Source organism: Ursus maritimus, unplaced genomic scaffold, assembly GCF_017311325.1.
Source record: "Ursus maritimus isolate PB19 unplaced genomic scaffold, ASM1731132v1 scaffold_12, whole genome shotgun sequence".
NCBI classification, from domain to species: domain Eukaryota; kingdom Metazoa; phylum Chordata; class Mammalia; order Carnivora; family Ursidae; genus Ursus; species Ursus maritimus.
Genome location: NW_024423564.1, coordinates 68,091,280 through 68,116,033, shown reverse-complemented (window position 1 = coordinate 68,116,033; position 24,754 = coordinate 68,091,280). Strand labels below are relative to the sequence as shown.

General features: G+C 40.3%; 1 protein-coding gene across 1 annotated transcript in view; it reads right to left on the bottom strand.

Moving 5' to 3' along the window:
* Positions 1-24,754, bottom strand: part of TESK2 (testis associated actin remodelling kinase 2) — a 126,921-nt gene that overhangs the window by 28,983 nt on the left and 73,184 nt on the right. Inside the window, exon 4 of the mRNA XM_008699292.2 lies at positions 10,628-10,676. Coding sequence (XP_008697514.1) covers positions 10,628-10,676 — 49 coding nt within the window. The remainder of the gene's footprint in view (positions 1-10,627; positions 10,677-24,754) is intronic.

The following is a 24,754-nucleotide window of genomic DNA, read 5'->3' as shown; positions in this document are numbered from 1 at the left end:
GGGTGTAAGGAATGCTGAAATGCCCTTGAGTAGCAGGAATGTACGAGAGGTATATTGGGAGACCACCCTCCTTCCACTGTCCTTCCATTCTCCTACAGGATCCAAAGTAGGAACAGCTAGCTCTCAAGGGCCTACAAAGAGACCCAGTTGCCGTGAATGATACCACTTATCAAGTTAAGAAAAGCACACCTGTCAAAACTTCTGTTAAAAACTGGTTTACAGTAAACTCAAAAAGAGCTCTATAAATTCAGTTGCCACACTAGTCTCACAGTCATAGAGAGGATTAGGAGAAAGATTAGCTAGAAATCCCCTAAAGTGTTTTTCTAAATCCTCCTGCTGTCCTGTCACTACCAACACTGAGAAAAGATGCATCAAATGGATGGACAAAACCACCTTGAAAGAGACAAATGTTTTTGTGGCAAACAGATTAACTGCTGTAAGTTCAAGTGTGGGAAGCAGTATTCATTCATTCATCCATTTATCCACTCACTCAACTAGTATTTATTGCATGCCTTTATGTGCCAGTTGCTGAAGACTCATTAGTGAACAAAATAACCAAGCCCAAGGAGCTTAAAGTCTAGTAAACACAGGATTGTAGTCAGCCAGAACTTGATTCAAATTCCAGCTCCATTACTTAGCTAAAAAGACCTTAAATTAATTTCTTTCTCAGCCTCCAGATTCCTCATCTGTAAAATAGGAGAAACACTACCTATTTTATGGTATTTTGTGATAATTAAACAATATAGAGAGAGAGGGAGAGAATGAGAGAGAGAAAGGGGGAAAATTAGCGAGGCCTGGAACATAGAAAGCATTTAGTTAAAAATACAGGCGGTGCCTGGCTGGCTCAGTTGGTAGCACACGAGACTCTTGATCTCAGGGTCATGAGTTGAGCCCCACGTTGGGTGTAGAGATCCCAGGAAGGAAGGAAGGAAGGAAGGAAGGAAGGAAGGAAGGAAGGAAGGAAGGAAGGGAGGGAGGAAGGAAAACAACTTAGTGATTTTTTTTCCCACTATTATTACTCAGGAAGTAATACAGCAATTGAAAATGCCTCCTTCCAAATCAGTGAAATATTTTCTAATGAAAAAGTTGATAAACAGGATCTGAACAAATAAGGTATCAGCACTCAGAGTACTCCTTGGAATCCCTGTGATCTATGAAGCTACCTCCACTTGGATGTCCAACAAATATTTCAAACTCAACCTGTTCAAAACTGACCTCTCCATCCTCTCCCATCTTGTACATCCTGTTGTCTTCCCCATCTCTATTAATAGCAACTCTATTCATCAGGTGTTCTGAACAAAAACCTCAGAGTTATCCTTGACTCCCTTTATCTTCTCACACTCCACACCTAAAGCATCAGTAAAGGCTAGTTTACTCTCAAAATAGATCCAGAATCACCAGCAGCACTCTGGTCCAAGTTATCATCATCTCCCAGCCTTTTTGCATAGTCTTTATTTATTGCACAGTCTCGACCAGTTCTCTCTTAACTAGTCTTCCTGCTTTCACCCTTGCCTCCTTTTCAATCTATTCACCTCACAGCAGCCAGAGTTATTTTTGTAAAAGATAAGTCACATCATGTCATAGCTCTACTCAAAAACCCCCAAAGACTTTACAACTCAGCCTGAGCAAAAGCTGAAGCTCTTGCAGTGGTCTACAAGACTGTGTGATCTGGCCCGCACTTCCTCTCTGACCCCCTCTACTATCCTTTTCACTCTCTCCGCTGCAGCCACGTCACCCTCCATGGAGTTCTTCGACCACACCAGGCACATTTCTGCCTATGTGTTTTTGCACTTGCTGTTCCCACTTTCTAGAGCACTCTTTCCCCAGATACTCATACAGCTAGTTCCCTTACCTCCTTCATTTGTGCTTCTTCAGTGAGACCTTCCCCGACCACATATTGAAACTGCAAACTCCACAGCACTTAAACACATATATTGTAATTTGGTTCCTATGTAGTCTAACTCTCCTACCCACACCCCGGCTGATCACAACGTACGTTCCAGAGGGCAGAGATTATTATTTGTTCATTATTATATTCCCAATGCCTAGAAGAGTGCTACATACATAGTAGAAGCCCAATAAATATTTTTTGGGTGAATAAAAGAGCCAGAAGCAAGCTAGCAAGTCAGGGGAAAGCTACTTTAAGAATAAAGTAAACTAAATGAACTCTTCTATTATTTGTGGGTTAGACTGCCAACCTCAGATTCTTGTTTCTCAAATGTCATAGGGAGTTACTAAAAATAAGGGCAGAAAACATGTGCTACAATTTATTTAGAGATTTTTTTATTACTAAATGACCAAACCAAAAAATTAAATAAAAGCTACCTTTTTCAAAAGTAAAGATGCCACCAGGTATTTATAGGAACATGTTTAGCTATTTTTACAAGTATAAATGAAACAAACTTCTAATTGTGAAAGGACTTGAGATGTGACATTTCACACTATTTCTGACCTCAAGCTCTTTCCACCAGAGCTAATTCAGCTTTCTGAGAGCTGGGTCTACACTAAACAACCAACTATAAACACCTTAAACATATACTTTGGGCCCAACCACACAAAGCATTATCATTGACCTTATTTAGGAGACAGAGCTCCATAAGAGAGCCTGGGATTTGACATAACTTGGAAAGTGGGAGGGGAAGAGAGATAAGGGCATCCCACGTCCTGGAAGGCACATCTAAGGCCAGCATGTGTAGAAGACAGCAGAAAGATCCTCCTAACTAAAGGGAGGGATATATATTCTGAAATCAAATAGAGAGAGTCTAGAATGCTAAACAGAAGTTTCTAAGAATTTTTTTAAAGATTTATTTATTTATTTTTGAGAGAGTGGGGAGAGAGAGAGAGAGAGAAGTGGGCGCAGGTGAAGGGGGGAGGGGCAGAGGGAGAGAGAAATTGAAGCCGACGCCGCACTAAGCGCGGAGCACCACACAGCGTTCAATCTCACAGCCTTGAGATCATGACCTGAGTGAAACCAAGAGTCAGACGCTCAACCGACTACACCACCCAGAAGCCTCTAAACAGAAGCTTTAAACAGAAGCATCACATTATCAAGGTATACCTAATGGATTATTTGAGTAGTGATATACCAAATTAAAGCAAAGAAAGATTAGAGACAGGAAAACCAGCCAAAGTCTTTGTAGGAATCAAGACATGGAATAACATCATGGCGAGAATGCAGAGAAAGAAGAACCAGAAAGACATCATGAAGAAAACAAAAGGATTGGGAACTGATTAAATTCAAGAGATGAGAAAATATGAAAACCAATTCTGTAGTTATTTGGAGGAATAAGTATTCTAACAACAAAAAATGGTAAGATTGAAACGAGTGACCTAACTGAGCTGTTGTATTTGAAATATTAGTAAAATAATTGAGTGGAAAACAGGAGATGACAGAAAAAAAGAATATGAACTATAATGAGTAACAACTATTAATACATAAGGAGATGCAAGAGTTAACAGCAGGGAGTAATGGCTGGATATTTAAAAATAGCTTTTAAGGAAGGACATAGTAAGAAATTTCTCACTACCCCAGTCACTAAACACTGAGTTCATGAAAGACATCGCAGTGGAATAAAAATGGTCAGTGAGATGTAAAGTCTAATAATTCCCCTCCCGGTGGAATCAGACCTGACCAAGAGAATGCAGCACAAGTGACATTCTGGAACTTCAAAGGTAGGTCATAAGAAGTCTTTCAGCTCCCACTTGGGAGGCCTATACCTCTCTCCAGTCACCGTATACAAAGTCCAACTATCCTGAGATCACCAAGCTATGGGAAGCTCAAGCCATATAGAGATGACCTAGCAAATGAGACACCATGCAGTGAAAGAGAGGGGCCAAGCCACCTTCATTCACCACGGCACCAGGCATGCGAATGCAGCAGCCATCCTGGAAGTGGGTCCTCTAGCTGACACATGTAGATCAGAGACCCAGCAAAGCCCTTCCCAATTCCTGACCTACAAAATCACAAGCAAAATAAAATGGTTGTTTTAAATCACTAAGTTTTAGGGTAGTTTGTTATACAGCAATGAACAGGGGAATAGGCTTCTTTTTTATCCTGAGAAGCCCAGAGCCTAGCAGACTGCCTAGCCTACAGCAGATTCACTGAAAGTGGTATGTATAAAGTGAATCTCTTTCTTCCCTTGCAGATGCTAATTCACAGTCTGTCATCTCTCCTAACCTCACCATTCCTTTAGAAGTCTTGAGTCACAGGGGCAATCATTGTTGGTACATCTGGAGTGTCCTCTTCACTATCATGTGGTAGAAATAGTCTCTTCAAAGCCACCCCATGCTTGAAAGATAGGTATGGCTATGCTGCAAAAGTTAACCCAAGGCAGGCACCAGACAATACTGCATCTGGCTCAAGGTAAATAAGGCCAAGAGAATACTCTGTACTGGGCCACACGGGAACAAAAAAGAAGCAGGCACAACTAACAGCAATATCACAGCACACCAAGAAACTAGAATCGGGGTCTGGCTGCTCATTTTTATAAATAATGCATGAGTTTGGTCACTGAACCAACAGAGTTTCCTTTCATTATAAGCCCTCTGATTATATAAGACTTCTTATAAGTCTGACAAAAAACAACTCAGAAACAACATATATCAACGCACATAAACAAGGAATTTCCAAAGTAACTACTCTTTAAAAAAGAAAGAAGGTGTATAGTGGGGGTAGAAATGGTGAGTGAGAAGAAGATGAGGGCTATGTGAATAAAAAGTTCTTTTCAGCCACCTGCAGGGCTGATCCATTCCCTCATGAGCTAAGAGCATTTCTTTTAGTACCAAGTATCTGCCTGACTGAAGTCACTTTGCTGTAAAAAGAATGAATCACCTCACCAGCCAAGCAATTGCTGTGTTATGGCTGAGTGATTCTTACTGGAACCATGGGAAAAAAGCATAGTTTCTCCATGGTAGAGAAGGCAAGAGAGTCCCCAAAACATCTGCCAAGCAATTCTTTTGCTGACTCTTTTAACCAAAGAGTACTGTCACTTGAGATCCCTACCCGACAACCTTATACCCCACTCATTCCCCAAATTTCCAATCTTCTAGGCACTGAAAGATTCTGCACAAAGAGGATCCCTGAACTGTTTGATTATGAGGCTATTTCCCTCTTTGTGCCTTTCTTTTTTTTTTTTTTAAAGATTTTATTTATTTATTCGACAGAGAGAGAGACAGCCAGCGAGAGAGGGAACACAAGCAGGGGGAGTGGGAGAGAAAGAAGCAGGCTCACAGCGGAGGAGCCTGATGTGGGGCTCGATCCCATAACGCCAGGATCACGCTCTGAGCCTAAGGCAGACGCTTAACTGCTGTGCCACCCAGGCGCCCCTCTTTGTGCCTAGAAAGAAGACATTATGAGATGACACATAATTTGTCTCGAAGCATCTCTCTCTTCTGTCTTTGACAACGCTCCACACCTCCATCTTGGATATGGAAGAGAAAACATACAGCATGTAAGCTGGTCACTGCTACTTCTTGAGTAGAATGACAGCCACCTTAGGATGAAGTTGACAGAGCAAAGTGATGGAAAGACATGGGGTCTCTAAATAACATCTATTTAGCTGCTGAATTAAACCAACCCCTAACCTAATAAGCTACCGGAATTCCAGTTATATTAGTCATTTTGTTGTTTAAGATCTTTTGACTATTTTCTGTTACTTGCAACCAAACACATTCTAATATATCCAAAAATCAGGAAATATCTTTTCTAAGTAACCCAAAATATAAAAATAGTTAAAATCAAATTCTACAAATACTACACATGCTATACATACAAGAACCCGTGGGGATACAGATAAGCACTTAGCACTGTGGATAATATATAAGTGAATTAAGGACAGTGTGTTATAATGGAAAGGGTATAGGCTTTGAAGTCAAATGAATCTGGATCCAAATCCTACTTTGGAAATTCTCTTAATTTCTCTAAGCTGAGTTTTCTCATCTATAAAATGGAGAAAATACGATTACAGAATTGTGAGAATTATAGCTAATATATAAAGCAGCAAGCATAGCACTTAGCCTACAGTAGGTGTTTAATAACTAACTGGTAGCTATGATTTTTATAATGGGAGAAAGTCTTTGCCCTCAAGTAGGGTAGAAAAGACAAATAATTAAGATTTTTTAATTGGGATATTTATAGGATATGGGAGATTGCAACAGTGGTTCCAATTCTTCACCCCTTACGGAATCCATGCCCTTTGACATAGAACTTTGCAGTATGCTCCCAGTGTGGACCCAGGTGTGTGATTTGTTTCGTCCAGTGGGGATGCTGGCCAAGCAAACCTGACTATAAGCAGAATCATGAAAAGCACTTGTGCAAATGGCTGGCATACTCTTGCTGTTCTGGTATCATCACATCCAGGCTAGTCTGCAGATCCCAGAAGAAGGGTGAGAAGCAACTGGAGCAAAGCTGTCCCAGCAAAGCCCAACCTAGATCAGACCACCAGCTGACCAGCCAGATGCATGAGTGAGCCCAAGTGAGACTAGCAGAACTGACCAACTGGGCTCAGCTCAGCTCAGCCCTGCAGGTATACAATAAATAAATGTTTATTGTTGTATGCTTTTGAGGTTTTGTGGTTGGATATTACATAGCAATAGCTAACTAATATATAGGGTTATATTCTCTGTCTTTAAAAACTGAAGATTTTCACTTCTTTGATACTCATGACCAAATGAAAGACAACGTTAGGGTTTCCTGAGTCAGACATACTTACGGAGCATATCTACTTGATACAATATGGATTCTTAATTCAACTCATTAAACTTAAAAGGTTTTGTTTGATCTCTTATCAAACTGTTTTCTCTTTTTTGAAGATTTTATTTATTTATTTGACAGAGAGCGAGATAGCCAGCGAGAGAGGGAACACAAGCAGGGGGGAGTGGGAGAGGAAGAAGCAGGCTCCTAGCAGAGGAGCCTGATGTGGGGCTCGATCCCAGAACGCCGGGATCACGCCCTGAGCCCAAGGCAGACGCTTAACGACTGCACCACCCAGGTGCCCCCAAACTGTTTTATCTTTATCGAATAACTCATTTGCTTAAAAACTCAGAAGTCTATACTTAACTATAGGTAAAACTATCTATAGTAGTTGTAGTACCTAACTGACAGTTCGAAGTTCAATTAATGTCTACAATTTTATTATTTTTTAAAAGATTTTATTTATTTATTTATTTATTTATTTATTAGAGGGGAGAGAGAGAGAGAGAGAGAGCGTGCGCAAGCAGGGGGAGGGATAGAGGGAGAAGCAGACTCCCCGCTGATCAGGGAGCCTGACTTGGGGCTAGATCCCAGGACCCCAGGATGACGACCTGAGCCAAAGACAGACACTTAACTGACTGAGCCACCTAGGCACCCCAATGTCTATAATTTTATTTTTATTATTATTATTTTTTAAAGATTTTATTTATTTATTTGACAGAGAGACAGCCAGCGAGAGAGGGAACACAAGCAGGGGGAGTGGGAGAGGAAGAAGCAGGCTCCCAACGGAGGAGCCCGATGCGGGGCTCGATCCCAGAACACCGGGATCACGCCCTGAGCCGAAGGCAGACGCTTAACGACTGTGCTACCCAGGCGCCCCCAGGTGTCTATAATTTTAAAGAAGAGGGGCACCTGGGTGGCTCAGTCATTAAACATCTGCCTTCAGTTCAGGTCATGATCCCAGGACCCTGGATCAAGCCCCTCATCAGTCTCCCTACTCAGCAGGGAGCCTGCTTCTCCCTCTCCCACTCACCCTCCTTGTGTTCCCTCTCTCGCTGTATCTCTCTCTGTCAAATAAATAAATAAAAATCTTTAAAAAAAAAATAAAGAAAGAAGAGTCACAGGAGTGGTTCAAGCCCAGAAAAGTCCAGATCACTACTGTATATGAGAAATACTCTTCCTAATAATATCAATATTTTATAGGCACTAACAAGAGCTATGTTTGTCTGCTATAATTATTGACAAACTATTTGAAGAGAAATAAGGAATGGTGTTCACATTATTATAAAGAACAGCATTCCACGAGTCAAGAAAAATCTACTAAATGTCATCTAAGTTCCCAGTGCTGTGCTAGATGTTATTAGTAATTTATTTTTATAACCCTTAGTGAAACCAATAGCTGTGCTGCCAAGTCAAATTATAGGATAAACATAGGATTCCCCAGAGATCTATGCCATGACGGCCTTTGCTTATCCCCTTCTGAAAATAACCAAGAGCATTTGGATATTTGGACTGCATGACCATCAGCCTATTAACATAATAATAAAAATTATTTATGTTATAAGCTATGCCAGTATCTTACCAATGATACTGGAAATACACACTCTTTCACAAAGCAGGCACTATATGTTATATATGGCTATGAAAAGCTAACAAACAACAGAAAATATTATTTAAGTGTAACAAGGCCTAAAGAATGCTGCATTAAGATCATTCATTTCTGCCATTTCCATTACACCCCACTTCTGAATTTGCAACATGATCACAGATTTTAAAGCCTTCAAACCCAACATTTCAAAGAACAATGATATAGCCAGGGAGTACAACAAATACTTTAACAATTGTTAGTGTCAGAGCTCTGGCAGACAGAAGGCTTGAGAGAATGAGAGAGTTTTGTCTTTGAAGAATTTATAGACTCACTCCTGAGAAAAGAAATACACAAAAAAGGTTTTTTTGATCTGGAATGCTGGTTATGGGTGTGTTCATTTGTAAAAATTTAGTGAGCTGTACACATTTCATATGTGTGCTTTTTCTGTTATGTAATACTTCAATAAAAAGTTTAAAAATTTTTAATAACATTAACAGTAGTACTGAACAACAGTATTAAATACAAAATGAAAAATATTGACAATTCAAGGAGTTCAGGAAGGACCAGTCAATGTTAATAATAAAAGCTGTAATAGTTGGGGCACGTGGGTGGCTCAGTCAGTTAAGCGTCTGCCTTCGGCTCAGGTCATGATCCCAGGGTCCTGGAATCGAGTCCTGCATGGGGCTCTTTGCTCAGTGGGGAGCCTGCTCTCCCTCTGCCTGCCGCTCCCCCTGCTTATGTGTGCTCTCTCTCTCTCTTCCCCCTCTCTCTGACAAATAGATAAATAAAACTTTTGAGAAAAAGGAGAAAGAAAAAAAAAGCTGTAATAGTTAAAATGTATGAACCAGTTACTATATGCCAGGCACCGTGCTAAATAAGCATTTTATAAAATCCCTGTGAGATCGTCATTTTATCAGCAAGATCTGCCATAATTACTTACTCCCTCCTCCTTGAAACTCCTTCCTTTCCATTCCAGGCCAATACACTCTCCTGGTTTTCTTCCTAACTCACTAGCCACTCCCTCTCAAAATGCCCTTCTCCTCTGACTTTTAAAATTGAAATACTCTGGGGCTCAGACACTGGTCCTCTTCTCAATCTAGACTCCCTGGGGCAGAAACTATATTTCCATTTTACAGATGACAACAGTGAGACACAGAGAAATTCATATCTAGGTAATCAAGATGTCAGAGCCCATGCTCTTAACTACCTCATTATTCTGCCTTCTTTGGCCTTCCGTAAAAGAGGCAGGACAGAGCTACACACATTCCACATTCTGGTGCCCTCAGTAACTGAGAAAAGAGACAAAGAGTGAGGTATATGGGTCCTTCTGTCATAAGATATTAAGGACGGATATCAGGCACCCAGCCAGCAGGAAACCAATAGTCACAAGTTCTGTTAAACAATTTTCCTTCCTAAGTTTCTTCACTTTTTTTTTTATTTTAATTTTTTTTAAGATTTTATTTATTTGCCAGAGAGACAGCCAGCGAGAGAGGGAACACAAGCAGGGGGAGTGGGAGAGGAAGAAGCAGGCTCCTAGCGGAGGATCCTGATGTGGGGCTCGATCCCAGAATGCTGGGATCACGCCCTGAGCCGAAGGCAGACACTTAACGACTGCGCCACCCAGGCACCCCTCTTCGCTTTTTATTTTGGAACTTACTTCCCAAGGAAGATTGGGAACACTTTCTGGAACATAGATTCTCAAATCTAGATACTCACTTAAATAATCTGGGGAGCTTTTAAAAATACATATGGGCCCTATGAAGACCTACTTAACCTAAGAGATTTCAGGAAACTGTGTTTCTAAGACGCACCCAAGCAAATTCTGAAGCTGACAGCTCAGTACCTGAATTTAGGAAGCCTTTATTCTAGAGAGGATTCTCTGGTCCTCAGAGGCTAAGTAGTGACTAAATAGTGACTTCTGCCTAGGAGAGGCTGAAAATGAAGTGAGTCTGGAGAGGTAAACTAATTCCAAGGAGTAATAAGACCAATCAAGACACTACAGCAGTGACAGTGGAATTCTAGATCAGGACACCAAACATTTATGTTTGTTACCATGAAAGAGTCTGCAGCCAAGGGATGCCAACCCTTAGCTTAGGAAGGGGTCATCCAGGCAGCAAGAATCAATATAATATTTGAGCACTCATATTCTCAGTACTCACAAAGTAATATGAGGGAATCCAAGGGTATTAAGAGATACAACCATTGTCCCCAGGCAAGAGAAGAAAGCATTGTTAACACTGCCATTTTTGCATAAATATAAATGCATATACAAGTAACAATTATTATAGAACCAAAAATGGTGAAACTAAGGCAAAGAAGCCATTTCAGTATGCTCACTTAAGTCTTACCTCTGTAAGTGCATGCAACTGTCCTTGATGTACACACACACCCATGAACCTATGAAACAAAACACATTTTTTTAAACAAATGAAAATACCACAACTGCCATATTGAGAAACTAGTTTAGTTACTCATGCATTAGAAACAATTCAATACCTGTGAAGTCTCCTGGGTTCCTGTACAACCCTGTAGCCTCTCTAACTTTGATACCAGGCTGGTAAATTTCTAAGTTTACCATGAAACATCTGGTTGTGGCAAGATCTAGTGGTAAAAAGCAACTGTGGAAGAGAGAAAGGAGTAAGCCTTAAAAATAGCATGGTGTATTAGAAAAGGCACCAAAGCACCAAACTGGAAGTAAGGAAACGTGATGCTGGTTTCAGCTCCACTACTATCTGACTACACACTCACCAAAATTTTAAAAAATTAAAAGAAAGAGAGAGAGAGAGAGAGACTAACCCTATTTGAAGTTCAGTTTCCTCATCTAGAAAGTAAGTAGGTTGGACGACCCAAACTGAGGTCTGTAATTTATAAACTACCAACTATGAGAGAGAGGGGAAAAAGGAACACATTTGCTGGAAAACAAAGAACTAACTTCTTAACATTAAAAGAACTTTTCCAAATATGTTAAAAAAAAAAAAAAAAGGGAACCCAGTATAAAAGTAAGCAAGGGGTGCCTGGGTGGCTCAGTCTGTTAAACTTCTGCCTTCAGCTCAGGTCATGATCACAGAGTCCTGGGATCAAGCACCCTGTTGGTCTCCCTGCTCAGCAGGGAGTCTGCTTGTCCCTCTCCCTTTGCCCCTCCCCCTGCTCATGCTCGCTTTCTCTCTCTCAAATAAATAAAATCTTTAAAAAAAAGAAAGAGCAAGGGGCGCCTGGGTGGCACAGCGGTTAAGCGTCTGCCTTCGGCTCAGGGCTTGATCCCGGCGTTATGGGATCGAGCCCCACATCAGGCTCCTCCACTATGAGCCTGCTTCTTCCTCTCCCACTCCTCCTGCTTGTGTTCCCTCTCTCGCTGGCTGTCTCTATCTCTGTCGAATAAATAAATAAAATCTTAAAGAAAAAGAAAAAAAGAAAAAAAAAGAAAAAGCAAAAAATGTATATAATTCACAGAAAAAATGTCTAATAAAAATATCAAAATGCTCTAATTCACTCATAATTAAAGAAATACACATTAAAAGAAGAAGATACTGCTTTTTAAATCTATCAAATGAACAAAGATTAAGATTGATCATGCTCAGTGTTGCCCAGAAGGTGAGAAAACAGGAACAGGAAACATTGTTAAATTCTTGGCACAATTTTTTCTTTTTTTTCTTTTTTTTTTTTTAAAGATTTTATTTATTTATTTGACAGAGATAGAGACAGCCAGCAAGAGAGGGAACACAAGCAGGGGGAGTGGGAGAGGAAGAAGCAGGCTCATAGTGGCGGTGCCTGATGTGGGGCTCGATCCCATAACGCTGGGATCACGCCCTGAGCCGAAGGCAGACACTTAACCGCTGTGCCACCCAGGCGCCCCTTGGCACAATTTTTTCAACGGGTAAATGATTATATCTAGCAAACATTTTAATTGCTCCAACAATTTCACTTCTCAGAATTTATGTTACAAATATATCCAATTTGGGTACATATAAAAGGACATTTACTTCACACTGTATATCTAAATACCCGCCAATAAAAGACTAGTTAAGTATTTACAGTACATTCCTAGATTGGAATACTATATAGCCATTAAAAAGAATGGACTAGATCTTTATGCATGGATATGGGAAGATATCCAAAATACACTGTTAAACAAAAACAGTGAGCTACAAATCCCATTTATATAAAAAAAGTTTGTATATTAATAGAAAATGTCTAGGAAGCACTAATAATAATATATGATGTCATTTATATCTGGAATCTACAAAACAAACAAAACAAGACAAAAACAGACTCATAAATACAGAGAACAAATTGGTGGTGGTTGGGAGGAGCACCGATGGGAGAAACAGGTGAAGGGGATTAAGAGGTACAAACTTCCAGTTATAAATAAGTCATAGGGATGTAAAGTACAACATGGAGAATATAGCCAATAATATTGAAATAATTTTGCATGGTGACAAATGATAACTACACTTATGGGAAGCATTTCATATTATATATAAATGTTGAATCACTATGTTGTACACCTAAAACTGATATAATATCGTATATCAACTATACTTCAAATTATTTTATTTTTTTTAAGATTTTATTTACTCATTTGATAGAGAGAGAGAGAAAAAAAACACAAGCAGGGGCAGCAGCAGGCAGAGGCAGAAGCAGGCTCCCGCTGAGGAAGGACCTCAATGTGGGACTCGATCCCAGGACCCTGCGATCATGACCTGCGCCGAAGGCAGAAGCTTAACCAACTGAGGCACCCAGGTGTCCCTCAACTATACTTCAATTTAAAAAAAGAAAAGAAAAAGAAGACGGGAAGACACTTGAGAAATATCTGGGGAAAAGGCCAGGTAAACACAGAGGCAGAGATAGGAGTTATGCTGCCATAAACCAAAGAATGTCTGGGGTCACCAAAAGTCAAAAGAAACAAGAGAGGATTCTCCCCTACAGCCTCCAGATGAAGTGCTGCCTATCAACACCTTGATTTCAGACTTCAGAACTGTGAGAGAATAAATTTAGATTGCTTAAAGCCACAAGTTCATGGTACTTTGTTAGGCAGTCCCAGGAAACGAATACAATGCATGACCGATTTTCTACAAAGGTAGGTGCAAAGGCAATTCAGTAGAGCAAAAATAGTGTTTTCAACAAAGGGAGCTCGAACAACTGGATACACATATACAAACAAACAAATCCGATTAATACCTTTTAGCATATATAAAAATTGACTTAAAATGGATCATAAACCTAAACGTAAAACCAAATCTATAAAATATCTGGAAGAATTCATAAAAGAAAACCTTTGTGACCTTCTATTAAGCAAAGGTTTCTTAGACATGACGCCAAAGCATAATCTATAAAATTAAAAAATGATTAATCAGACCTCTTTTTAAGATTTTATTTATTTATTTGAGAGAGAGTGAGCGACAGAAAGAACACAAGCAAGGGGACCAGCAAGGGGAGAGGGAGAAGCAGGCTCCCCACTGAGCAGGGAGCCTGATGCAGGGCTTGATCCCAGTACTCTGGGGTCATGACCTGAGCCAAAGGCAGATGCTTAATCAATGAGCCACCCAGGCACCCCAATTAATTAGACATCTTAAAATTAAAAAAAAAAAAAAAGAGCACAAGATTTTGAAGATTATTTATTTATTTATTTGAGAGAGAGAGAACAGAGCGTGTGAGAACACGAGTCCGGGGCACGGAGGGAGAGGGAGAAGCAGACTACCCACTGAGCAGGGAGCCCAATGAGGGGCTTGATCCCAGGAGTCTGGGATCATGACCTGAGCTGAAGGCAGATGCCCAACCGACTAAGCCACTCAGGTGCCCCATCTTGAGCTCTTTTTAAGATGCTGTTAAGAGAATGAAAAGACAAGTCATAGACAGCAGTGCATGTGTCTAAGAAAAGATTCATGTTTAGATTTTTTTTAAGATTTGTTTACTTATCTTAGAGGTGGGAGGCGCAAAGGGAGAGGTAGACAGAGAATGCCAAGCAGACTCCACACTGAGGACAGAGCCCAACACAGAGCTTGATCCCACAACCTGGAGATCACAGCCCGAGCCAAAATCAAGAGTCTGACGCTCAACTGACTGAGCCGCCCACCCCATGTTTTTAGATTTTTTTAATCTCTCAAAATATAATAATAACCCAATTTAAAAAATAGAGAAAGACTCAAATAGACAATTCACTAAAGAAGAAATACAGATGGAAAATAAGGACATGAAAAGATGCTCAAAATCATTAGGGAAACGCAAATCCAAACCATAAGGTGTACTATACACCTATTAGAATGTCTAAAATTAAAGACTTGGAGTACCAAATGTTGGTAAAAATGAAGAGCAACTGGAATACCCACACAGTCCTGGTGGGAATATGAAATGGTACAACTACTCTGGAAGACAGTGAGATAGCTTCTTAAATAAACATGTACCTATGATCCAGCTATTCCACTCCTAGGTATTTAACCCAAAAGAAGTGAAAGCATATGTCACTACAAAACTTGTACACAAATACCCATTAGCAGTTGAAGGAATAAAACAAATTAGTGGTATTCACACACTAGACTACTCAGCTACAAAAAGGAATGAACCGGTGATATACGCAACAGCAGATAAATCTCAAAATAATTATGCTGAGTGAAAAATCTGGACCCAAAAAAGTACATACTGTACCATTCCATTTATATAAAGTCTATAAAGTAAAATGCATCTATAGTGACAAAAGGCAGATCAATAGTTGCCTGAGAGGGGTGGAGTTTATGGGGGTGCAAAGGGGAGAGAGGAAATTTTGAGGGAGGATGGATATGTTCACTACCTCATGGTGATGGTTTCATGGGTGTATATACATATGTCAAAACTCACTGCGGTGCACCCTTTAAATATGTGCAGTTTATTGTACGTCATTTAAATCTCAAGAAAGCTATAAAACAAAGAAGAAAAATAGTAAGTGGTACTGACGAGGTAAGGGGTAATTTTTATTTTTCAGTGTACACACGTTATAGTTGAAGTTTTTTCAACCAACAGGTTATATTTATATATAAAAATAATTTAAAAATAAAAACCATAAAAGATGATTATTACTGATGATGATCATTAAAGTGGGAGAAGATAAATGTCACAAAGCCAGCGACAATTGTGTTTGGGTTGCCAAAAAGGAAGTCTTATTAACAATGCCCTCAAGGGGTACCTGGGTGGCTCAGTTGGTTAAGCGTCTGACTCTTGATTTCGGCTCAGGTCATGATCTCAGGGTTGTGAGATGGAGCCCGGGGTTGGGCTGCGACTCAGTGGGGAGTCTGCTTGAGATTCTCTCCCTGTGCCCACCCCCCACCCCCGCTCATGCGCACTTCTCTCTCTCAAATAAATAAATCTTAAAAAAACAAAAACAAAAAACAATGCCCTCAAGTCTCAAGTAAGCTCTAATTTAGAAAGGCAAAGAAAAGGGGAGACTGACTACAAGTGAGAGTAAAGGGAAATCAGTGACAAGGCTGAAAAGGACCATAAAGTTCCATGAAGGCAGAGTCCAGGTCATACTCTTCCTTGTGTTCAAAGCACCGAACAGTGCCCAGCAAATAGTATGCACGTGCAGTAAATGATCTTTGAGTGAAACGGAACTGAGTGAGGGAGAATGAGTGGCTGTAACATCACAGCAGAGTTTTAAAGACATGCCACTTTGACCAAAATTACAAATGTGGAAATTTCAGAGTTTCTCCAAAAGGTGGTTTCTGGACCACTAGTTTTCTCTAAGTACATCCAGAGACTTGGTGGGAACTTGAGAAAGGAAAGAACCCAAGGAAAGATGTAGGCAGTACTGAAAATAGGATGCAGGAGCCAATGATCATTTGAAACTTACCTCTGGCTTGGGAATAAATGGGAAATGAATTGATAAAGAGTTAAAAGTCTCTGAAGTTAGAGGGTGTGGACTCAAATCCCACCTCACTCTACCTTTTCCCTCTCTATAGGTAGAATAACATTGCCCAGAACATAAGGCTGTTGGAAGAGATTAAATGAAATTATGAATATAAAGTTCATAGCACAGTGACTGGTACAGAGTAAGAGTTCAAAAAAAAAAGTATCATAATTATAACTTAAACGTGGACCAGGTAAGAATCAAATTCAGTCACAAGGTGACTGGGCAGAAAAGCTTATTTCTTTTTCTTTTACAGATTTTATTTTTAAATAATCTCTACACCCAAAGGGGTTCAAACTCATGATCCCAAGATCAAGAGTCGTGTGCTCCACTGACTGAGCCAGCCAGGCACCCCGAAAAGCTGCTTTTTATGTGCCCACTCTCCTCTTCATTCCCTAAACTTGTCCCTACCTTCACTTCCTGCTCTGGAAAAATGGTACATTTAACTTCATTCGTCTGTCAGTTTCTTTACTATGAAAATCACTACCTAATATAGAAGAGGGTGAGTAGGAGGAATGTGGGGCAGGTAAAAGTCTAACAATCAACATAAGTAATACAGAGTGCTGAAAGACTGAATCTGGAATGCTGGCTGTTTCTGGCCAGCATGGCCCAGTGTCTATGACCTATGCAGAAAGAGCATCAAGAATGTCAGTTACTGTCAGAAACTAGTTGGGTAGAAATGAAGAGGCTGGGAGCACTTGGGTGGCTCAGGCGGTTAAGCGTCTGCCTTCAGCTCAGGTCATAATCCCGGGGTGCTAGGATCGAGCCCCACATTGGGCTCCCTGCTTAGTGGGGAGCCTGCTTCTCCCTCTCCCTCTGCTGCTCCCCTGCTTATGCTCTCTCTGTCAAATAAATACAATCTTAAAAAAAAAAAGAGGAAGCTGTAGTAGAACAGAGGAAATATGGACAAGATGAATGAGAAACTAGTTAATCTGAGGGAGTTGCAGTTGTTACAGGTATTTTTAAAATAGGTCACTCTTCTCTAAGTATCTGTACAACTCCCCAGTCATTGGAATTACAAGAATCAGCATGCCATTTGTTTATTAAACAATTATTTTTTAATTTACTTTTTATTTTTTATTTAAATTTTAGTTAACATATAGTGTAGCACTGGTTTCAGAAGTAGAATTTAGTGATTCATCGCGTACATATAACGTCCAGTGCTCAATCCAACAAATGCCCTCCTAAATGCCCATCACCCATTTAGTCCACCTCCCTTCCAGCAACCCTCAGTTTGTTCTCTAATAGTTAACAGTCCCTTACAGTTTGCCTCCTTCTCTGTCTTTATCTTAATTTATTTTTCCTTCCCTTTCCCTACGCTCATCTGTTTTGCTTCTTAAATTCCACATGTGACTGAAATCATATATTTGCCTTTCTCTGACTGACTTATTTCGCTTAGCATAATACCCTCTAGTTCCATCCACATCGTTGCAAATAAGCAATTCTTTATTGAGTGGCTACTATGTGCAAGGCTTTAGGGACAGGGCAGTGAATAAAACAAAGTCCCTGCTCTCACAGAACTTTCATTCTAGGGTTCTTTCTGTTGGAAGGCAACTGTAATAGAAAGTTAAGTGGGTATTTTGCAGAATGTGGCTAAACTGTATGTATAAATAGCTGTTTCTAGTGAGCCTCTCATAGAAAGGATGCTTCTCTTGAGATTAAATGGTATCCCCACCTAAGAATAATTCTATTCCCAGGGCACCTGAGTGGCTCAGTTGGTTAAGCATCTGCCTTTGGCCCAGGGTCCTGGGATCAAGCCCCATGTCGCAGGGAGCCAGCTTCCCCCTCTCCTCCCCACTCATGCTCTCTCTCGCTATCACTGTCCCTTTCTCTCAAATAAATAAAATCTTTTAAAAAAAGAATAATTCTATTCCTATTACTCCACCATAGCAAAAGGAGATAAAGTAAATATGATAAGCTACATTTCTTTCTTCATTATGGCTTTCCAAACTATAACAGGCCCTACCAGGGGTGGGCTAACTATGGCCCACTATTTGTTTTTATAATTTTTTTAAGACTTTATTTATTTATTTTTGCATGCACGAGAGAGAGAGAGAGAGAGAGAGAGAGAGAGGACACAAGCAGGGGGTAGAGGCAGAGGGAGAAGCACTCCCCGCCGAGTAGGGAGCCCAACGAGGGATTCTATCCCAGGACCCTGGGACCATGACCTGAGCAGAAGGCAGACACTTAACCAACTGAGCCAACCAGGAGTCCAGTTTTTATAATTTTTTATTGTAACACAATCATGGTATTGTCTGTGGCAGCTTAGTTGGGATAGAGACTGTAAGACTTGCAAAGACTAGAATATTTACTGTCTAGGGCGCCTGGGTGGCGCAGTCGTTAAAACGTCTGCCTTCGGCTCAGGGCGTGATCCTGGCGTTCCGGGATCGAGTCCCACATCGGGCTCCTCCGCTACGAGCCTGCTTCTTCCTCTCCCACTCTCCCCTGCTTGTGTTCCCTCTCTCGCTGGCTGTCTCTCTGTCACATAAATAAATAAATAAAATCTTAAAAAAAAAAAAATAAAAAAAATAAAAAAAAAAAAAGAATATTTACTGTCTAGTCCTTTACAGAAAAAGTTTGCTGACCCTTGCACTAGAGCATAGGGATCTATCCATTCCCATCTAGGGGAACTTAAGCAAGTTACTTAATCTTTATAAATCTCAATGTCCTCATCTGCAAAAATGGACCCAAAAATAACACCATCTTAGAGGCTTGTTAGGAGAATTAAACTCAACAGTTCAGGTATAGTATTTAACAATGTCTAGCCCATGCTCAAATCAAACTTAGTGGCTTTTAATTTATCATTATTAATGATCCTAAATTATGCCATTCCTTACATGGCTATTAGGGTCACATTTCAAAACACAAAATATGTCATTACCGTCTTCATAACACTTCAATGGCTCCCTTCTGCCTATAGAATAATGTTGAAATTCCTTACCACAGTATTTAAAACTTGATCTGCTCCAACTTATCTTTGGATCCTCATATTTTCCCATGAGCCTTATTTTTTGTCCATCTCTTCATCTCCTCTGGTTCTATCCTACAAATATACTTAAATTCCCCCATCTTAAAAAATGCTTCTCTTTCCCCCTCCCTAAAATATATTAATTCACTCTTTTCATTTGTTACCAAACTTTTAATAGGTTACATTCACTATCTACATTTCCTTCACTCATTCTTAAACTCATTATAATTGGCCTTCTGCCCATATCACTCTTTTGTAACTTCCTTACTATGAAGGATTCAGAGTTTTATTTATTTCTGCATTTCTAGTACCTAGTACAGTATCTGGCACATAGTAAGCAAGCTCTCAGTAAAGATTTGTTGAATGGCATGAATGATTTTTATGACTTACAAACTTAAATTCAAGCTCTTCTCTGAGTTGGAAGACTATTTTATTTCATTTTACTAAAAATCATCCTTCCAAGATCAGCTAAAATTTCATCTTCTCTATGCTGATCTCCTGGATATCTTCAGCTAGTATTATTCCTCTCTCTTCCTCCTCCTCCCCCCAACAGTACTGCTATACACTTTTCACCCTGCTTTGAAAGACTGCTCATAAGTGTAACTGAGGGGGTCCAGGGTCTGCAGTAAGACTGCTTATATTTGAATCCTGATTCTGCCACTTCATGATAACCTCTCCGTATTTTAGTTTCTTCACATGCAAAATGGAGGTATTACTATTACTTAACCCAAATGGTTAGTATGAAGATGAAATGACATAACTTGGGCTCCCCGAAGATAACAAGCTCTAGAATATGTTAGCTATTCTTCTTTTAACATTTCTAACTCTTTCTTCAGGCTGGAATATAAGAAAGGTTTTCAAGAATACAGATCTCTTCTCATTTGTTTCTATATACAGTGCCTGATACACAATGCTTTGCACATAAGATACTAAACAAACACTTCTTGAATGCAAAAGCAATAATCACCAAATTAGCTTGACAATGTAAATTCATTTTCTAAGAAAGAACATTTAGAGGCAGGTACAAGGCTGGAAAGCCAAGAGGTATTTACTTTATTTAATCAAATATTTATATAGAAGCTAGGCAATAGGATTCTACTAGCAAAACAATGGCTATATTTTAAAGTCATGGGCCGCCTAGAAGCTGAAAAGACCTAGTTTGGGTGTGATATACCCTTGCTTCCCTTCCCCCACAGGCCCACCATTCACTATGACCACATCATCCACAGACATGTCACAGCCAGCACATTCAGGCAGGCACTGGCTTCATGTGACGGTTTTCTGCCTACCTTCTCCCCACCCCCGACTCCCATCACCACATCACAGTGGTGCAGCACAACTCTACTTCTATGTGAAACTTTTCTGCCTGACCTCCTCAACCTCATTTCCTTTCCACCACCCACCACATCCAAAACAGTGTCACCGAGCTCACAAGCTAAGACAGGCATTAGCTTTATACTGGAAGAAGAGCTCGAGCAGAGTTCATCATTCTAGTTGCTATAAAAAGCATATACTTTAAAAGGCAAATACTACTCGTACTTAACAGGGAAGTGATATATCCTTAGAAAAGTATTTAATGTCAACAGTAAGTTTTTACTGAAATTATTATTGCTAATTATATTAAAATCTAAGTTGTGGATGAAGCCTCAAATCTTTTTTGGTATGAGACCAGACCTAAAAAAATACATTCTGAATGATTCTTACCCCCGACTACCACCACCCAAAATCATGCCAGCTAGAATTATTTGGCTCAGAAAGAGAGCACTTTGTTAATGCATATGCTCTAGACTGAGTGATTACTGAAATTTATTATTTTTAGTTTCATATTACACACACACTCATGTTAAGAAGTAGGAAGAGTTGTTGTTTTTTAAACCAACGCTTCCTAAATTATAGTGTGCAAACAAATCACCTGGGAATTATGTAAATCACAGGCTCTGATTCTATAGGTCGGGGCAGGGGGAAGCTGAGAATCTGAATTTTTTTTTTAAGATTTTATTATTTATTTGAGAGAGAGACAGAGAGACGCAGAGAGAGTGAGAGGGAGAAGCCGACTCCCTGCTGAGCAGAGATCCTGATGTGGGACTCGATCCCAGCACCCTGAGATCATGACCTGAGCCGAAGGCAGACGCTTAACCGACTGAGTCACCCAGGTTTCCCGAGTCTGAATTTCTAATAAGCTCCCAGCTGATGCTGATCCTGCTAGATCCCTGGACCACATACTGAGTACCAAGGCTCAGTCTACACAAAAGACAGCTGATCACCCAATCTAAAGTTAGTAAGACCCTAAGAGGAAACTCCCAACTCTGATACTACTAGTAAACTAGACTTTGACCAGAGACTTAATTTGCCTTAGTCTTTCTTGTAACATGATTTACTATTTTCCATAAAGTGTTATTACCATGCTTTTATACACCCTTTGACTTTTCTCAGACTGTTTCCACTGCCTAGAATGCCCCTCCCCTCATTTCTACATAGTTAGATTCACCCACCCTCAAAGCCCCGTTCAAATACTTCCTTTCCCACAAAACAAATCTGGCTCCCTCCAAGTAGGAGTACTTCTGAACTAGCATGCTTCTGAACTACCAAGGCACTCCATCTACACCACTCTCCCATGGCATCATCATTTCCTACCTTTAACAATGTTTTATAAAATGAAATAAATTCTCTTGCCTGTCATATGACAGTATACAAATACTTGCTGGGTAAATTTAAAACACGATTCTGACCACTCAAAAATTATTGAATGCCTACTATGTGTCAGGCACTGGTAATGATTTTATGATTATGATAGCAACTGATTCTTAAAGAGCACTTACTATGCAGGCATTGTTTTTATATTATATTCATTTAATCCTCATAATAATCCAATGAAGTAATACTTTTTTCCTCCCAATCATATTGATAAAGAAACTTAGGCTCCGGGGCGCCTGGGTGGCTCAGTCGTTAAGCGTCTGCCTTTGGCTCAGGGCGTGATCCTGGCATTATGGGATCGAGCCCCACATCAGGCTCCTCCACTGGGAGCCTGCTTCTTCCTCTCCCACTCCCCCTGCTTGTGTTCTCTCTCTCTCTCTCGCTGTCTCTCTCTCTGTCAAATAAATAAATAAAATCTTTAAAAAAAAAAAAAAGAAAAAAAAGAAACTTAGGCTCCGAGAAATAAAGTAACCTGCCCAAAGTCATACAGACAATATGTAGCAGAGCCAGGCATCAAACCAAAACAGTGGATTCTGTGCTCTTAAGCACAATGTTATATTACCTCTCCATATAGTTATAAAATGGATAAAAAAAATAAACAAGACACAATACCTTTTGTTAAGAAGCTATTGGCTACTCAAGTTTTTGAGGCAGCTCACAGCTCCTGATCAAAGTCCAAATTCCTTAGCATGTTATTCAAGAGCATGAATGATCTGACCCACACCTCTCTTCCCATATCTCCTATTACATCCACCCGCATTCTCTATGTGTTAGTTATATAAGCTGCTACTCCTAAAAATGTCCTAAATTCTCCCACTTCCATACTGTTGCTAGAATAAGTCCATCTGGAATCCACTTTTCAAAGCTCTACCAATCCTTAAAAACTCAGTGCAAGAACAACCAATCCTTAAAAACTCAGTGCAAGAACATCCCCGAAGAATAAGAACAATAGCACCCACCATTTAGATACCATTTAGTGTGCCTGGCACTGCCATATATCAAGTCATTTGATTGTTAAAACAGCCCTTTGAGGGGTGGTTGAGTGGCTCAGTTGGTTAAGCAGCTGCCTTCGGCTCAGGTTATGATCTCAGGGTCCTGGGATTGAGCCCCACATCAGGCTCCCTGTTCAGAGGGGAGTCTGCTTCTCCGGAGCTTTGCCTCTGCCGCTCCCCCGCTTGTGCTCTCTCTCTCTCTCTCTCTAATAAATAAATCTTTTTTAAAAAACAGCCCTTTGAGGGGCGCCTGGGTGGCACAGCAGTTAAGCGTCTGCCTTTGGCTCAGGGCGTGATCCCAGCATTATGGGATCAAGCCCCACATCAGGCTCCTCTGCTATGAGCCTGCTTCTTCCTCTCCCACTCCCCCTGCTTGTGTTCCCTCTCTCGCTGGCTGTCTCTATCTCTGTCAAATAAATAAATAAAATCTTTAAAAATAAAAAAATAAAAATAAATAAAAAACAGCCCTTTGAGAATAATTATAATAATTTCTATCTCAGAGATATAATTTCAAATATATCCCTAATCTTTCTAATCCAAAGTAATCTTTCTCTTCCCTATACACTTATATCACTCTATTTAAAACTCTATTATTACACTTACCAGGCCTACCTTCTACATCAAGTTTTATCTATGTCTGCTTCTTGCACTAAATTAGAGGGTTCTTAAGGGCAGGGATCTTATATGTGGAAGACAATGGCTATTCATTCACTAAACTGCTTCCCTTTTCCTCCTTAAGTAAACAACATTTCCCAGTGTCTGTAACAGTTGGTTAACACCAAAACACTGAGTTCTGGACAGTGGTATAGGGGCCTGTCCCATAAAAACCTCAACCCTACCCTCCACACTTTCCTCCTTCATCTGTCAGCAGATGCAGAAGATCCAGTGAAGGAATCTGAGGCCCCATCCTAGATTAAAAAAAAACAAAAAAAAAAAGTACTCCCCTTCTACCTCTACCCAACATGCACTGAACTAGGACATAAATAAGAAACAAGGGGCGCCTGGGTGGTGCAGTCATTAAGCGTCTGCCTTCGGCTCAGGGCGTGATCCCGGCGTTTTCTGGGATCGAGCCCCACATCAGGCTCCTCCGCTGGGAGCCTGCTTCTTCCTCTCCCACTCCCCCTGCTTGTGTTCCCTCTCTCACTGGCTGTCTCTCTCTGTCAAATAAATAAATAAAATCTTTAAAAATAAAAAAATAAAAATAAATAAAAAACAGCCCTTTGAGAATAATTATAATAATTTCTATCTCAGAGATATAATTTCAAATATATCCCTAATCTTTCTAATCCAAAGTAATCTTTCTCTTCCCTATACACTTATATCACTCTATTTAAAACTCTATTATTACACTTACCAGGCCTACCTTCTACATCAAGTTTTATCTATGTCTGCTTCTTGCACTAAATTAGAGGGTTCTTAAGGGCAGGGATCTTATATGTGGAAGACAATGGCTATTCATTCACTAAACTGCTTCCCTTTTCCTCCTTAAGTAAACAACATTTCCCAGTGTCTGTAACAGTTGGTTAACACCAAAACACTGAGTTCTGGACAGTGGTATAGGGGCCTGTCCCATAAAAACCTCAACCCTACCCTCCACACTTTCCTCCTTCATCTGTCAGCAGATGCAGAAGATCCAGTGAAGGAATCTGAGGCCCCATCCTAGATTAAAAAAAAACAAAAAAAAAAAGTACTCCCCTTCTACCTCTACCCAACATGCACTGAACTAGGACATAAATAAGAAACAAGGGGCGCCTGGGTGGTGCAGTCATTAAGCGTCTGCCTTCGGCTCAGGGCGTGATCCCGGCGTTTTCTGGGATCGAGCCCCACATCAGGCTCCTCCGCTGGGAGCCTGCTTCTTCCTCTCCCACTCCCCCTGCTTGTGTTCCCTCTCTCACTGGCTGTCTCTCTCTGTCAAATAAATAAAATCTTTAAAATAAGTAAGTAA